General features: G+C 31.2%; 3 protein-coding genes across 3 annotated transcripts; 2 read left to right on the top strand and 1 right to left on the bottom strand.

Moving 5' to 3' along the window:
• Positions 1–2,904: 2,904 nt before the first annotated feature.
• On the top strand, positions 2,905–4,170 carry LOC127898874 (uncharacterized). The gene is made up of 2 exons (XM_052431372.1): positions 2,905–2,916; positions 3,340–4,170. Exons 1-2 carry the CDS (start codon positions 2,905–2,907, stop codon positions 4,168–4,170), a joined length of 843 nt encoding a protein of 280 aa, XP_052287332.1.
• Positions 4,171–11,284: 7,114 nt separating this feature from the next.
• LOC127898873 (uncharacterized) lies at positions 11,285–11,959 on the top strand. Its single transcript, XM_052431371.1, has one exon. It carries the CDS (start codon positions 11,555–11,557, stop codon positions 11,957–11,959), a length of 405 nt encoding a protein of 134 aa, XP_052287331.1. The 5' UTR covers positions 11,285–11,554.
• A 327-nt stretch (positions 11,960–12,286) lies between these two features.
• On the bottom strand, positions 12,287–17,737 carry LOC102623670 (26S proteasome regulatory subunit 6B homolog). The gene is made up of 6 exons (XM_006464896.3): positions 17,165–17,737; positions 16,433–16,663; positions 14,057–14,215; positions 13,738–13,890; positions 13,556–13,639; positions 12,287–12,729 (listed from the first exon to the last, which is right to left on the bottom strand). The coding sequence occupies exons 1-6, from the start codon at positions 17,639–17,641 to the stop codon at positions 12,595–12,597; spliced, it is 1,239 nt and encodes a 412-aa protein (XP_006464959.1). The 5' UTR covers positions 17,642–17,737; the 3' UTR covers positions 12,287–12,594.
• Positions 17,738–18,274: the final 537 nt, after the last annotated feature.

Here is an 18,274-nt window from a genome sequence, read left to right as displayed (position 1 = left end):
TGCTATTCACGTTTTGCATTGTTAATTATATATATTGCATAATAATAGTAATGATCATCATTGAAATGTATGATGTTTGAGGGCTTTTTTTTTTTTCACTTTGTTCACAGATTTATTTTCGAAACAAAATAATAACATATTTAAACAACAACATATATTTTTGTGTGTTAAATAATGCTTCTGAATTATTTTATTTAATGGCTGTCAGAAATTTAATTATTTTTCTTGTATTTCAATGCATTCACGTATCTCATTCTCATTCGCAATAATGGATGATCAATTGAAGGGGAGAAAGTGGTTGGCATTTAAAATATTCAATTATATGTACATATATAGAGAAAGAGAGAGAGAGACACGCAAACACAAAATCCTCAAATTTTGACGTTAATTTTTCTTCGTTTCTTTCTGGGTAATTTTTAAAAACCTCCCCTGAGGTTTGGACTTGTTGTAAGTAGATGGCGAGAATTGATTTATTTGTAAAAAACCCCCTACCGTCAGTTAAGTTTAACATTGACCGTTAGTTGACCGTGCAAAGACAATATTACCCTTAACAATAGTTTATAAACGAAAATAACTAAAAAAAAAACCAAAATTATTAGCTATTTTACACTTTTTAAATTATTGATATTTTCTTAAAGTTTCTATAAAAAAGTTAAAATTAAAAAATTAAATCCTCTTTAAATTATTGATATTTCTTTAAAATTCCTACAAGAAAGATAAAATTTAAAATTTAAAATTTAAAAATGAAATAGTCATAATCTTTAACTATGATATTGTAAATTTTTAGAATTGACAAGGATAAAATTATCAAAAAATAGGGTTTGTGCTTTTTGCACCAATAATTTTAGTTTTTTTTTAGTTATTTTCGTTTACAAACTATTGTTAAGGATAATATTGTCTTTGTACGGTCAACTAACGGTCAATGTTAAACTTAACTGACGGTAGGGGGTTTTTTACAAATAAATCAATTCTCGCCATCTACTTGCAACAAGCCCAAACCTCAGGGGAGGTTTTTAAAAATTACCATTTCTTATTAGATTTTATGAGTTGCATTTCTATATATATTTTGAAAAATAAATGAAAATATTCAAAATTTAAGAATTATTTATATAATGTTAGCCCACTAACCATCTCGTTTATTTTTATAGTCAAAAGAATCATTGTAAGTCAAAACGTTAATTTATTGACACTTGATTAAAAGACAAAAAATGAAATTTTTTTTAACTAAACTAATGCAATTGACTTTGGTTTGAGAGGAAAAATTTAGAACATATATTTTTTTTAAAGATATTTTTATCGAGCGGTTATCAAACAATTTTATTTAGTTGATTATTGAATTAGTTACCTCAGTTCAAGTCAAATCTTAAAAAAAAAAAAAGATGTTTAAAAGTTGATTTTGTTTATCCACTCATCTACCTTTTAAAAGAAATTAAAATATTTATATCCACAAATACGTACGCAGAAAGGAAATGGGAAGCTGCCTAAATCTATAAATGGCCAAAACTTCGGCTAATTTCCATAAATTTCCACTATGTTTTTGCACTAAAATTTGTAGATTTCACATGAGTATAAATGTATAACAAACGCAATAATTTTAGGAGTGCATATTTGAAATGGTTGATGCAGAAATTCGTGATGACGGTGGAATTGGGTCCATAATTATGTGAATTCAATAAATATATAAACAACTTTGGTACTATGCATCTTCGCAAACCATTAGCATTTAATGAGTGGTCCTTGATCTTTTTTTTTTTTTTGGGGGGGGGGGGGGGGAGTGATTTCGAATTTGTGCTTTTAAATTGAGAGAGTATTGAAAGCATTAATACAATAATAACCAAATTGAGGAGCTGCAAATGAAGATTAAATTGATTAATTAAGGAGTACTTGTGATGATGATAATGTTGATCCAACTACTCCCTCTTTATATATTTCATTACTCTAACCACTCCCAACAAATTAATTTCTATGCTCTTCTTGTACCCATGCAACATGGATTCTTCTACTAACGATTGACGATCATGTTTATATGAATAAATTTATTAATAAATAGTGGTTTAAATGCTCTCATAAATTTATTAATAATGATTGACGATTGATAATTTATTAGAAGAGATTATCAATGTTTCAACAAATTCCATCTATATGTTTGTACATGGATAGTATCAATATGTGATTTTAAATATTACATTCAAATCTAATGATATTTATAATTAACAAAAAGAAAATTTAGTTCAATTCGATTAGAGCTCAAAATAGGTCTGATTAATTTGATTCTGAATATTAAAAAAAAAATTCAACCCACATTTATAAAACCCCATAAAGAAGAAAAAAATCAATATGATATTTGTAATTAAGAAATTAATTAAGTTTCAATTTTAAAAAATATTATTAACGTTTAACTTCTTAATCTGTAATTTTGCAAAGCACATGTTAATTAAGTCATAATCTTTGCTATTGAATCTGGTCAAATGAATAATAAGTGAAAATTCAATTTTATATATGATAATGATGGATGTTTCCAGGTTATCTTTAAATAAATGAAGCTCAATTAATTAGCTAACTCTTGAAACTTTTTCATGATCGATCAGATCCACCTTTATAAACTGTGATATCTCAACTATTAATTTTGACTAATTAATTAATAATCATTAGGGAGGGGAAGATTTATGTTAAATGTAAATTTTAGCAATCAAAATAAGCAAAAATTTATATTAATATATGTTTAAAAAATTATTGAAAAGAGATTTTTTTTAATTCATTAACATTTTAAAAAGACAAAAAGTCAAAAAGTACTTTTTTTATTGATTAATCATGATGACTGTAATTAAAATTTTGTATTGAGTTGTCAAGAGCTTGGAGATCTAATAAATAAAAATAGTGCCGAAAACATAAAATGGGAATATCATGGCCGAATTGGTTATCATTACATGTTTATTAATTTAACCTTTAAAGTGCTTTTTATTATACTTGAGCCCATATTTATTATTTACTATAAAATAGCCCTTGTTTGGCGGAGAATGTAATAATAACCTCGATTTGGATGCTTTGAAAACAAGTTAAATTTGGAAATTCTTGATCTTGAGTTGGCACACTTCATTTCATCGCACGAAATCATATTAGTCGTGAAATTGAATAAACAGATTTGAGCGAGTGATGGGTTCATATTTATCTCAGCAATAGCTATAAGTGATGAGGCAGCGTGATAACGGAAGTAGAATAATTTTAAAACAAAATCCACTCACTCCACACAAAGATTAAGTATATGGATCTAAGTTTGATGTGATGGTTGTGAATCACTTTGATAAAAGAATCTAACTTATGATGGATTAAATATGCCAGGGGTGCAACAGGGAGGTGGAGACAGTCAGTCATGCACTCTTGGATTGCAAAGCAGCAAGGAAAATCTGGTATCATGCCACTTCTTCAGTCCAAATACCAAATGCCCAGAATCATGATATTCTAGAATTCATCTATGAGGTGTGGAGCACTTGGGGAAAAACAGAGGCTGAGCAAGCAATAGCTTTCTGTTGGGCAGTATGGTTTGCAAGAAACAAAAGGATTTTCGAAGGAAAAAAGTTAGACCCAAGAGCCTCAGCAGCAAAGGCTGAATCACTTCTAGAAGCATACCATAGAGCTCGAAAACCAGATGCATCTCACATTCATAATGTCAAAAGGATTGTGCAGAAAAAGTGGGAGCCCCCACCTGGAAATTTCCTCAAGGTTAATGTGGATGCAGCAATAAATAACAGGGACCAAGTAGCATGGTTGGGAGCTGTTATAAAAGACCCAAGTGGCAAGATAGTGGTGGCAGGCACAAAGCAAGTTCCACTGAGGGAGGGAGTGAGCTTTGCAGAAGATGAAGCGATGGAGTGGGGCTTGCAGGTAGCAAAAGAACTCTCTCTATCCGCTTTGATCATGGAGGCAGATTGCAAAGAAGTGGTGGACTTACTTAACAACACCAAGGGCAGTAGAACAGGTATAAGCTGGGTTATCTCATACATCCAGGAGAAACGACGTGACTTTAAAGATGTCAAGTTCAGACATATTCCAAGAACTTGTAACACTTGTGCCCATTCCTTGGCAAAGCTTGCTATAGGAGCAAATACTTCAGCTGTCTGGCTGGATCACATTCCAGCCGAGATATTGAATGTATTAAACAGTGTTGTTTGATTTATGAAATGATTACTTTCATTCAAAAAATAATAATAATAGATAATATTATAATTCAATCGACTTAATATTGTAAGATTTTTATAATAAAACTCAACAACAGATAAAGAAAGTAAATCCATTAGGGCAAGGCTATTTGAACTCACCAAAATACTTATTAAATCCAATATTTAATAAATTTTTTAATTATTAAAATGTCCATATAGAAAATTACTATAATAGACAAGACTATATAATTAAATTACATAAAAAATTACAGTTTTTCTCACATATTCTTTATTACTCGATGTATTGTTTTCACATTGTCAATGATTTTTTTAATCCACAAATTAAATTTATTTTTCCTTATTTACACTTTTGACTTTTCTTAATGGAACGAAGTTTTAATGAATTTTCAATACATTTGGATGAAAGCTAGCACAATTCCTCTTGACTTCCACCATCTAATTTCATCATTTCCAATTTCTTTGGATAGGACAACGAATCTTCTTCTCATTCAGTAAGCTTTCTTCTATGTAAGAAAATGAAAAAAAAAAAAAACCATGCAAGAACTGTTGCAATTATTTGAATGTTTTATTTATTATAAATGTATTTGTAATTTTCTTATCAGTTGTTTATTTAAAATTTTTAAGTGTATTATTCCAAATGCATGAAATATCAAGGGGAAAACATCTACTAAAAATTAAAAATAACAAGTTTAAGAATTTGGGATAAAATACTGATGGGAAGAAATCTAGAAATAAAGAAGAAAAGAACAAAGAAAGGAGAAATAATGTGGAAAGAAAATGATGAGAGAAATTATGATAATTTAGTTCAATAAGGGTATTTTGGGTATTAATATGGGTTAGTAAAGCAAAATTGCATATTTTAAATTTTAAAAGTATGTTTATTTAGTAAATGAGTTTAATGAGTAATTAAATGAGTTCAAATAGCCTCACCCAACCCATTAATATTGTGAGATTTTTATAGTAACACTTAGTAATAGATAAAGATAGTAAACCCACCAGGAGAACAAAATAAACAGAGATTTTTATTAATCAAAATAGCTTGCAAAAATAATAACAATACTTTTTTATTTATAATAGGATAAATTTACTTCTCCAAATTAATTCAAATAGAAAAACCAAATTAGAATTAAACTGGAAATAAAAGATTAAACAAATACCATAATGAGGACAAATCTGTGGTACCACTGTTGTATGGTACCACAGATGGATCCAACCATTGGATCTAGCCCACAGTTGTCACCAGAGCTAGATCCAATGGTTGGATCCAGCTGTGGTACCACTGTTGTATGGTGCCACAGTTGTATGGTACCACAGCTGGATCCCCATAATGAAAACATCAAAAAGTTTTACTACTACTAAAATCTTAAAATTTTCAAATAACGTGCTACGTCATTAAGAAATTCTAGAAAGTAGTGGATTATTTAATTAATTTTTTTAATCTCTATATGTAGAAATTTTAAAGAGCAGTCAATAATATTTTTGTGAGTATGTTTGCATCTACAGTCAATAATAATATGGGGTAAGGGTTGGTGTTTTGTGAGTAAAATTTTTTTATTTCCATCCAAAACAAATTAATTAGGCCATTCGCCATCTTGACCCTTTAAAAAAAAAGAAAAATACAGAAAAAAAAGAAATTTATAGAGATTTCGATTTTCATGTCCACTAATTTGTAATGAAGAAGTATAGAAAATATTTGTCCTAATTGTGTGATTCTTTCAAATCTCTTAAAACAATTTTCGGACTCACACAAAATGTTTTACCTCATCATTAGGAATTTCAAAACGAAGGAAAAAGGTTTTGTCTAGCAGTGTATGTGCAGCATTGTACATTGTTAAACTCTTTTTATTGTTTTGTAAAATTAGATAGAATTTAAATTGAAAGGCCACTATATGATAATGAGTAGTGCTACACATTCTAAATTTTTTATCTCAAAAAGTTATCCCAAATTATGTGTCATTAATTGAGTGGTTGATAATTCTTTATAAGATCCAAGTGAATTAATTGTATTATCTCACCAATCAATTGATAAATGACACATCATTTGGGATAACTTTTTGGGATAAAAAAATTTGAGATGTGTAGCATTACTCATATGACAATATGAAGAATTTTAAATTTGATATTGGAATTTGGAAGTCATGAATTTCCACAATGATCTAACTTTTGCTTGTTTAGTAATTGCAATTACTTTTATTTTTAAAGCTCCTTTATTTATTATTTTGTGTATAAAAGGGGAACTCAAAGTCACTTGGTAGGGCGGGCCGGAGAGTTTGGCTAGAAAAATTCTAAGAGCGAAATTTCAAACTCCCCTTTTTATATTAATAACTTTTTCTTTTATGAAATTACAAATAAGAATATAATTATAATTTTAATTAAGTTTTACTATTATTTACTATAAGCTAATCAAATTATAAATATACATTTTTATAATAAAGCTATTACTACTAGCTAATTTATTTCTTTATTGTTTCAAAATTATTATGATATTATTTATCAAAAAAATTAATTATATTATATATTAGGATTAAAAAATAGTTAGGAGTTTATGATTTGTATAGACATTCTAGTTTAATTAGAATTGTATTCGTCATGTTATGTAATTTTAAGTAATAATAAAACTATGATTATAGGAATGGGTGTTATAAGGAAATTAAAGGGGTGTGAAAAGGATTACTCAAATTTTACAACAACAGTTTTGACTTTTGAATTAAATTAGGTCAAGGGCATGGAAGGCCATGGATCCACATATTTGATAGTGGAATTAAAAATAAATATAATAATAATAAAACAAATATCTTTACCATACATAAGGATAATATACGGCGGTTACATATTTTATATTTTTAAGTGACCAAAATTTAAAAGGGTGGGATTTTTTTAAATCCATTAGAATTATTTTTACAATCATTTATTAACAATTTTTTTATTACTATAAAACTTATTAAGTAATTTATCGCAAGAGGTGTGCTAGCGACGGTCGCCATTTCCTTTGCTGCCACGTCTTTTTTTAATTTCTGTGTAATTGTAAATTAATGTTAAAATATTAATATCTTTTAGTTTTATTTTAATATTATTATTTTTATGTATGTGAATTTACCACAATATCCTTGTCCTCTCTCTCTTCAATTTTTTTTTCTCTCTCCTTCTCGTTCTCTTGCCACTGCAAATTGCTTCTCTTCTTCTTCAATTTCTTTGTTTTCTTTTCTTCTTTAATAAAAGCTTGGAAAAAAGAGACAAAGAGGAAAAAAATTTAAAAATAAATACTTTTCTTAATAAAATTTTAAAAAATATTTTATTTTAAAAATAAATAAAAAAAATTATCTAAATCATGTAGATCCTACTACACACCCAAAACAAAATATCGTATCAAATCTGAAGTCGGACAAGTGGAGAGACGGTAATCTTTCAAGCAAAAGGAATATTTTGTTATTTATTTTACTTTTTTTTAAGAAGACTCTGCTTTTAAACTTTTTTTTTCCCTGTGTCTTGTTTTTAAACTCTTTTTTTTTTTTACCTATGTCTCTTTTTTTCAAGCTTTCATTAAAGGAGAAAAGAAAGAAAAGAAATTGAAGAAGAAGAAAGGGAAGTTGCAGTGGCAGGAGAACAAGAAGAAGAGAAAACTTGGCGAGAAGGAGATAAGGATATTGTGGTATCTTTACTATACATAAAGATAATAATAGTATAACAAAACTAAAAGTTATTAATATTTCAACATTAATTTTAACCACATTGCATGGATCACGTATTGTTTATGTGTGTGGTTGTAAGTTACTTAAGAGTCCTTAAAAATTACACACAAACTAAAAAATAAGGCACGTTGTGTCAGTAGAAGAAGTCAGCGACTAAGTCAGTGGGCAATCGATTCTAACACTCCCCTTACTAGATATTATAAGTTAAGAAATAAATAATATTAGTCATCCATACTCGGAGTCAATAATTTTTCTATCTTAAAACCCTAAATTTATTCAATATCAATCATCGTTATATGATTCTAGCTATAAAACTTAGAATTTTAATAATAAGAGTTAAATAGATGATGACGATTGCTGAAATAATTTCTCCATTTTATTCTCTTCGTATTTATAAACTGGTAATGTTCTTGCCACAAGTAGCAAGTCTACATAATAGCAAAGGGTTATTATCATTTCACTGCTTCAAAAATTACCAAATATTAAATGACTACAATAAGTATTGTCTCCTGTCATTTTCTCACTATATTTTTATAAAAATATCATTTTACTACTTTTCTGCTATAACCGTTAGTTAACTAACAAAATACTAATTTCACCCTTCATGATTAAAAAATAAATACTTGAAACTTATTTACAAAATAAATTTGTAATATATTTATTAAAATGGATATATAATATCAACATAATTCTTTTTGCTGGAATTATGATATATGGATTATAAATTTGTCTTTTTTTTTTAACCATGAAGGGTAAAATTGATATTTTATTAGTCAACTAACTGATCAACTAACGGGTCAACTAACGATTGTAACGGAAAAGTAGTAAAATGATATTTGTTGTAACGAAAAAATAGTAAAATGATATTTTTATAAAGATATAGTAGAAAAATGATAGGAGACAATATTTGTTATAGTCATTTGATATTTAACAATTTTTAAAGTACTAAAATGATAATAACCCTAATAGCAAATATTCAATTGAAATAAATTTAATTTTATCAACGAACGTGAGTTATAACATTTCGATTGCTAAGCTTAATCGTTACTTCTCGCTATTCTTACATTGATGGGATCTTAGTTTGTTAAAATAAAGCCCAAGTTTTATTTTAATTGTGTATTTTTTTATTGACAACTGAGGAAGAGAGGTGCAAGTAATTGTACAAAAACTAGAGAGAGAAAGCGAGAGAAGAGAAAAAAAAAATTTGTCCACAAATTTCTTTGACTTTAGTTTATAAGGATATTTTTCGGTATTTAAATAGGTGAATAGAGTAAAAGTTAAAATTTTGAAATTTTAAAATTCTATAGTCAGTGTAGTGGACTAATTGGTATAGACAGTATTTTAGTAGTTTCAAGCAGTCCCACCTAATTTAAAAAAAAATAAGAATACTGTATTAATTTTTATTTTTTAAATTTGGATGAATCAAAATCTCACCTACCAAACAGCAACTCTTGTCCTCCATTGTTATTCGAATTTAGGTAACCACGTATACACAGTACACTCCCAGCTAACTAAGTGACTCCCATAAAGTAAATAGTGTCTTAATTTATTTATTACATGATTTAGAGAATATGCATGCTTGATAATTATATGAAGCTAGCCAGATGCACTGGATGAGTGAATAAGTTGTGCATTATTCAGAAAAAAGGTATAATCAAGATATTATTGAGGTGCTTTAATTAGCATCACTCTAATTTTATCAACGTACTAAGAAATTTTCCAATAACTTGATGAATCATTTACCTTTATTTTATTACTAAAATTGCTTTTGCATTTTTCTAGATGATTATAGAAAAAGGGCATAATATATACATCATTGATTGTGAATTTTGAGTTGGTAAATGTGAATTAACATTTTCTAGTTCTTGCTCCAAATTAATAGTTTGGTTTGTTGCGATAGCAGAAGAACTAGCTCTTGGAATCAAATTTGAATCTTATTAAAAAGGGCTAGTGTGATGTTTAATTTATATTAAATACATAGATAAACACCTCCATTTCGACAAAGAATAGTAAATAAAAATTACAACTAATTTTGCATATTTATTTCAATTTTCCTAAAATAAAAGAAAAAGTATTGATGGAGAAAGAGGCTTGTCAGGCTCAATATATCTGCCACCCCGTCCTTTTGTCCTTTTATAGAGATGAATATAGTATTTTTTTTAACTAATCAAGCACAAGGACTCGCCAATTACAGAATTAACATAGAGATTAAAACGTCTGAAAAGAATTAAGAAAAATACAAGGCAAGCGACAAAGATAGCGGGCTGCTACCTGACAGACATTCTTTGTCCAACTTATAAGTTGTTCATCAGAGCCATCAGAATCTTTCAATCGCATCACATCACGCATGCATAAATCCTAATTCTTATTCTTCTTGATAACGATACCAACATTTCTCCTACTTCCTAACAAACGAATTTTGACCTTTTTTTAAAAAAAGTTCTTTACTCCATTATATATATAGACACACACACACACACACTTCTTGTCACCATCTTCGACTGAAAATGAGACACTAGCTTGTATCAAAATCTCTACCATTACAAATTTGCTGCACCCTCCACAAGTTCTCTTTACAGTTCCAAAAGCTTCATTCCATGTACGGACTTGTGTCTTGTAACCCAAAACTTGGAAGGGCAATGATCACATTGAACATTGTAACAAAATAATAAAAATTGGACATAGTAACAAAATCATAAAATTTGTTATGGCTATAATATACATGATGTAAGATAAATGAACCATTTCCCTACATGACCACAAAGGGATAAGCTAATTGACCATGGGTTATTTTTACATACCTCCCTTGAGGTTTCACATAATATCAGTTTAATAGAAAGTATCTCCATATTTTTACATCCCTCCCCTGCAGTTAGTATTTCCGTCAGTTGACCGTTAGTGGACTAACAAGAGGACGAAAATACCCTTTCAAGGTTGACAGTCTTCTTTCATCCAACAAAAACTCAAATCCCCTGTACCACCTCACCAACAAAACCACATCCTTGTTTTCTTAAAATCAAGCTTTCCATTTTTGATATTTTTCCCCAAAAATTCAAATAAAAAATCAATTCGAAAAAACTAAACCTCATAACATGTCCAACGTCATCTAACTTTAGCTTGGTATCCATAACAACAGCACCAAATGTTGCTATGAAAGCACTGTCGACTAAACTTCAATTTATGTCCGCGGCACAACCAAAATAATTTATATCAATTAAATTAGCCAATTCTAAAAGCAAATAAACACAATTCGTCCCTCTGCCAACAACAACCTGCACCAGTGAGAAAAGAAGAAAATAAGATCGGTTCCACGAAGAAGAAATAAAAAGAAAATGAAGGAAGAACAAACAAGGAGGGAAGCAGATGGTCACGATGATGGTGATGGGGTCTTTTCCTAAAGTTTATGAAAAGATGAGCTTTCCGACGAAGATCAGCCGCTGGTGGTCCAGTGGAATCCCTTCCTTGTCCTGGATCTTAACCTTGACATTGTCGATCGTGTCGGAGCTCTCCACCTCGAGAGTGATGGTCTTGCCGGTCAAAGTTTTCACAAAGATCTGCATCTGTTAATCGTAATCAAAGCAAATAAATTAATTTTATTTAACTAATGTTGGCAGCTTTGCTGTTAGTGACTTAGGGTTTACTGCGGCGGCGACGGTCGCTAGTGCTGTTGGTGGATTGAGTGCTGCCATGGCTGCTCAGCTTGTCTGGACCCCAGTTGATGTTGTGACTCAGAGGCTTATGGTGGCTAATGGGGCCGATGCTAGATACGTAAATGGGGTTGATATGTTTAGGAAGATTGTTAGAAATGATGGGGTTAGAGGATTGTATATGGGTTTCGGGATTTCAATCTTGACAAATGCACCATCAAATGCAGTTTGGTGGGCGTCTTATTCCGTTGCTCAAAGGCTTGTTTGGGGTGGAGTTGGGTGTTTCTTGCGCAGGAAATATGGTGACCGTGAGGGTGATATGATGATGATTAGGCCGGATTCAAAAACTGTGATGGCATTTCAGGGAGTGAGTGCAGCCATGGTTGGTGGTTTATCGACTTTGATTATGATGCCACTTGATACGATTAAAACGAATTTTAAATGAACTTTTACGATTTTAGCGTACTGATGATATACATAACTTTATACTAACTGCAGGAGAGGGATGTAAAAATACAGAGATACTTTTTATTAAACTGATATTAGGTGAAACCTCAGGGGAGGTATGTAAAAATAACCCAATTGACCATGCACTTGTACACAAACTTTTATGAATCTCATCATTTAATTTTTGTTCGTGTTTGGACAGCCATTTTTAGCCCTCGACCGAATCCAAGGATCAAAAACCAATGCGGGGGACACTAGAAGGCTGCCATTTGATAATACAAAATGAAATACTTGACGTCTATATGTGGTAAATTGAATATGCATATAATGAAGCCCAAAAATAATAATAAAATTTAAAAAATACAAACGTACTTGTGCACACTAGGCCTCGTAAAAATATTAATTCAAAGTCATAATATGGCGCAAAATCAGACATAAATCAAACCATTAATTCAGATTTTTCTGATTTTTAACGCTACTCTAACTTAAGCTGGAATATAATGCTCAATGAAGTCTAATAAAGCCATATCACAAGTTGTGGCGATGCATGACCAATGGCAACGATGTTCATAGTGAGCGAGACAATCTGACAAACATTATCAAAGTGATCTTCATAAACTCTTCTAGCCCTCTTCACTTGTAAAATTCGAAGTCGGTGTCGGGCTTCTTCACATTGGTCCGATAACCCTTTTCAAAGTCCTTGGGGAGTATGACATACCTGTTCTTGCGCACAGCATGCATTCCTGCCTCTTGGCAGATGGCTGCAATCTGTCGTCAAAGAACACCAAGAAGATTAACTAACAATCCCAAATATAAGCAAAGAAATTAAATAATTTATGATGTGAACAAATCTTAAATCATAAATTAAGCATAAATGACCTAAATTTTACACCAATCCCATACAACACACCAAAAATCACCTTCCCCTGCTCTCTCTCCTTCATTAGAAGGGCAAAAAGTTAACCCACCAGCCAATTCAAAGCATAGATCATCCGTATGCAAGTCAATGAGATTCATGAAGTACACTTTACATAATTTTTATTAGCAACATCACATCTGCGGTAAAATTGTTTTAGTTTTAATATCATAATCCTTTAGAATCTTCAGCCTCCTAACATCTGCAGTGCTAAAGAAGTACATACACGGTAAAAGGAAGTCAATTACCCTGCATCCCTGACCAAACTGCCTCTTGTCGGAAAACTAATAAACTTTAATGCAAGGATGAACAAAATGACAAAAGAGCTTTTCCTGCTAAATGAACTAAAACGAAATGAAAGGCTTTCGTGCGGTCAGCAACCTCCTTCAAATGGCTGGAAAGAGAGCTTTTGAAGGCAATGTTCTACACTTCTACTAGCTTATACTTCTTTCAAATTTGTATTCTATTCTTGAATTTTTACTTTCAAGAGGTTATACAGCTTTTACTACTCCATCCCATTAGATTCAAAACAGTACATCTACGTGACAAGAGAGGAATGGCCGAAAGAAGAACCATGTTAAATGTTCAAAGTTCCAGTGCTTTATGACACAAAGTGACAACTATAATAACTTAAGTTTTTGAAACAAATATGTACAAAGAAGTAAAAAATCAACTGACCTCAGCAGCACTGATTTTATCCGGACGGGAAACATAATCCTCCAAGTCTACCTCATCGCTTAAGTTCATCTTTGCCGTGCAAACCTGGGCAAAACCAGGCCATGGCATAAAATGGATTAGACTTCTGAGAGCCATTCATGACAAAGAAAGACATTACAAATGGGAATGCATACAAAAGCCACCTGAAAAACGAGCCTCTTTTGTCGTCTATCAGGCAAAGGAAATTCAATTTTTCGGTCAAGCCTTCCAGGACGGAGAAGTGCAGGGTCCAATGTGTCAGCCCGATTTGTTGCCATGATGACCTTAACATTTACAGTCTGATCAAATCCGTCCATCTAGAATTGCATTTAATCAAAACAACATAGTTAGAAAGATAAACAACTTTCATAGCATTTCCTGATTTCTTTACTGCAAACCTAAAATAATAATCTCTATAGAAATAAATATCCAAAAATATCAACAAAACTAGTTGATTGAATTTCAGGAGATAGTAAGCCATACCTGATTGAGGAGTTCCATAAGGATTCGTTGAACTTCTCTATCAGCTCCAGTTTGAGCATCAAACCTAGCTGTAGCTATAGCATCTACCTCATCAATAAAAATAATAGCAGGGGCATTCTCTTTAGCAAGACGAAAAACATCCCGAACCATTCGTGGACCCTTAACCCAAAAATTATTAGGCAATTAGTGCCAGATCAAACAGATATAAAACAATAGAAAAAATCACCAAATCATATTGTAACATTTACTTTATTAACCAAAAACCAACTTCCTGTTTAACAAAATCCATTCAGATTGAAACATTCACACAACTTAAACTCAAAATTACCAGATATACAAAATATATATGAAAGAGAAAGAAAATGGAAAGATAAAGCACATGCAAACACGAGGACAAATCACGAAAGATGGCCTTCAGATTATTTGTTGCTTAAACCATAAATGTGATACATCAAGACCATTGGCTATCACTCTAATACTTACAAAAGCAACTCAACAGAGGTTCCTGATTACAATAAGAATAATGCAACATGAAAAGAATACTTCAGAATCATATTCCAATTACTCAAGGCCACCCCAAAGAACTCATCAAATGACATCATAAGAAAATTTTTAATACCCTAAAGTCAGTTTAAAATACTGGATATTCTTCCCAAAGAGACAAAGGGATCCCAAATCATCAACTAAAAGTAGGCTTTAAGATTTTGCATCCACACATTTTACAGGCCCAATAATCAAGTCATATATAGAGACGCAATAGCAGGACATCCCACCCTTCATATCAAATATTTAGCCCCTATACAGAAACTTTAATGACAAATCAATCTTTACACGGCAATCTTTACACATAGCAAAAAAAAAAAAAAAAAAAAGAAGCCCATCTTATAGCCTGGTAACCAGCAGTGCAGAAGAAGTGCTGAAGGGTGTTCAGAATCCAATCCGTCTAATCCGCAAAAATCTGATCTGTAAAAATCCGCTCTGCGGATTGGTGGATTGGATTGGATTGAAAATTTTAAAATCTACAATCGGTGAATTGGATAAGGATTTACGACAAAAAAATTAAAAATATATATTTATTTAATTAAAAAATAAAACTTGTAAATGTGGTGTTACTACTTATTAATAAATAAATAAGTTAAAATGTAGTTACATTAAAACTATACATGTATTATACGATAATAATATATAATACATAATTAGATAACTGAATAATTAAATAAACAAATATACCTTTCTAAACAATTAATTTTAGTTGATTTTTATAATTTTAGTTAATTTTCATGTACTGATTTAAACAAATGAGATTCTTTCTTTTCACTGTGTTATATTTCGAGACTTTGAATGTATTATTCTAACTTTATTTAAACACTTAATTTATTAAATCTTATTCAATTTTGAATTTAATCGGTAGTAAAATTATTTTTATATTAGATTTTTTACTTAATTAGTTCGTAGAATGAACATAATTAAATTTTTTAATCAGCAAACCACTCCGCAAAATAGTGGATTGGATATGGATTTGGTCAAATCCGCATCCGATCCACAGATGTATGGATTAGATTTGGATTGAATTCTCCAATCTGTGGATTTGATTGGATTGGATTGGATTGAAAATTTACAATCCGCAAAATCATTGATCGGATATGGATTGATATCCAATCCGCAAACACCCCTAGTCAATTATGGCTCACAAATGAGAGAAAACAAGCTATGATTGTGGTTCAAATAGAGTATGGCAACAAGGTTTGTAGTTGAAACAAAAATAAACAGATTATTTGCATGAGCATATGGCATCACCAGAAAAAAATGTATAATGAGTATGACTCATAAAACAGGTGTAGCAGAAAATCACTGTAAAAGGAATTTGGTTAGAAATACTGTAAAGAAAGTAAATTAGTTACAATAATTGCATATTTCGAGCATAGACATCACTTTCTCTAGATTATTTGCATGAACATATGGCATCACCAGAAAAAAAAGTATAATAAGTATGACTCATAAAACAGGTGTGGCGGAAAATCATTGGAAAAGGAATTTGGTTAGAAATACTGTAAAGGAAGTAAATTAGTTATAATAATTGCATATTTCAAGCATAGACATCACTTTCTCTAGAAACAGACAACAAAAAAAGCCAGCAAAATGAAAACGTTCACTTAAACTACGCAACTTGATATAAAACTCTCCAGTCAGATTGCCAAAATAGTGAAGCATTAGTCACAGCTCAACTATCTCTATAAGTATACTTCTCCTGATCACCTTCCCCAGGGAGTAATACTACTTTCTATCAATAGCATAATTTATGTAGTTATCCAGCAATAGCATATGAATAGAAATTATAATGTGAAACTAGAATATTTGCTTATGTTTCAACCATACCTCACCCAGGTACTTCTGAACAAACTCAGAGCCAACAACTCTAATGAATGCTGCAGTTGTATGATTGGCAACAGCCTTCGCAAGCATAGTTTTACCAGTTCCAGGAGGACCATAAAGTAAAACACCACGTGGAGGATCTATACCAATTTGCTTGTATAGCTCATGGTGAGTCAGCGGTAACTCCACAGCCTCACGAATTTCCTGCTTTTGAATATCACATCCTCCAATATCCTAGCACAATAAAGTTCAGTCCAAACATTAGCTACAAGAATTGAATCCCCAAAAACAAGAGAAATGCACCAAGACCCATTTTTTCCTCTTCAAGTTTATTCTTGCCCCTAATTTTTTCTTCAATTATTTGAAAACTAAGTGAATTCACCCAACCGAAGAAACCAAAAAAAAAATTCAACTATACATTTAACTACAATAAAAACAAGCAATAATTCAGGAAAATTCAATCCAAACATGAAAAACACAAGTAATTTTCTCTTCAGTTACTTAAACCCAAATAACCTTGCAGAATTAGCCCAGACCGCAGCAATTGCAATGTTAGTTCAAGCAAGAAATATTTAAGACACTGTTGCCCTAATTTAGTTCAGTTACTTCGAAACTAACTAAACATACACAATTACCCCTAGCCCTAGTACTAAAAACCAAACCCTAGCAGAAGAAGCAAGTAAAAGGAAAAAAAATTGAAGTTTTAAATAAAACAAAAGGATTTATATAACTAACATTATAAGTAACGTCGGGCTTCTCGGACTGGCTTAGAAGAGAAATACTGGAATCGGCTTCCGGCGGAAGAACGTCAACAAGGGCGTTAGAGTGACGGTGGAGAGCGACGGAAGCGGACGGTTTCAACAACTCCCGATTAATAGTGCTAAGAATCCTGACGTAGTAGTTAGAGCCGGTGGTGGACCCCACGATGCCGTTATTCTGGTCCACCATCTCCATGAACTGTCCGATTACCAACGGCACCGATTGGATCCGCTTCACCTCCTCCTGGGCGCGTAGCAGTTCACGCTTCAAGTTCTTTTGCTCGTCTTTGACGTACTCTTCTTGGATGTCGATGAACTCGAGCTGCCGTTGCAGGGATTTAAGTCGGCTGTAGAGGTCGTCTTCGTCCGACCATTGCTCCGTCAGATCGGATCTTGTTGACGGTGGTGGCTCCGATACTGGCTTCGGGTCTAGAACCATCGCTGAGGCTGCCATTGTTTTGTTGAGAGGAATTTGGAGTGACCAGCAAGAAATTGTAACGAAGGATTGGTCGATTGATGATTGTCAAAATTTTTTTTTTCTTAATAAAGGAACCGAGCCCCTTTTATATATGACGTCGTTAAATATAGATTACTTAAGATTCGAATACTCTATCGAAGGGAAAACCGACTTGAATTTGATCCAATTTGGGTTGGGCCTTTCGGCTCTGACTTGAATTCGGGTCCAATTTGCAGTTGGGCCGTGGATGATAAATATCCAATTATAGATGGATAATATCCATCCAAATACAAATTCATAATTATTCATGATGAATATATTTATATTTATATCTAATATTTAATATTAGATATGGATATGGATTTTATCTATATAGATATGGATATTCATGGATATTTAATTTTTATTATATAAAAAATAATAAAAAATAAAATAAAAATAATAATATAGAATAGTTAAAATTAGTATTAGGTTCTAATGTCAAATAAAAAATAATAAACATAACAAATATCAAAACTATCAATTAAAAAAAATTATAATATGAAATTAAAAATTAATTTAAAATTAAATACAAAAAGTTCATTCTTCTAACGCATCATTAATCTCCAATCTTCTAACACATCATTAATC

This window comes from Citrus sinensis, chromosome 7 (genome assembly GCF_022201045.2).
Source record: "Citrus sinensis cultivar Valencia sweet orange chromosome 7, DVS_A1.0, whole genome shotgun sequence".
Classification (NCBI taxonomy): Eukaryota; Viridiplantae; Streptophyta; class Magnoliopsida; order Sapindales; family Rutaceae; genus Citrus; species Citrus sinensis.
The sequence above is the reverse complement of the archived record's forward strand: the minus strand, read 5'-3'. Positions and strand labels throughout refer to the sequence as shown.

Excerpts from the sequence above, each read along its gene's own strand:
- LOC127898873 (XM_052431371.1), top strand. The coding sequence starts at position 11,555 with ATGGCTGCTCAGCTTGTCTGGACCCCAGTTGATGTTGTGACTCAGAGG.
- LOC102623670 (XM_006464896.3), bottom strand. The coding sequence starts at position 17,641 with ATGGCAGCCTCAGCGATGGTTCTAGACCCGAAGCCAGTATCGGAGCCA. Across the intron at positions 16,664-17,164 it reads AGCCCGACGTTACTTATAAT|GATATTGGAGGATGTGATAT; the intron begins GTTAGTTATATA and ends TTATTGTGCTAG. Across the intron at positions 12,730-13,555 it reads ATAAAATCAGTGCTGCTGAG|ATTGCAGCCATCTGCCAAGA; the intron begins GTCAGTTGATTT and ends CTTTGACGACAG.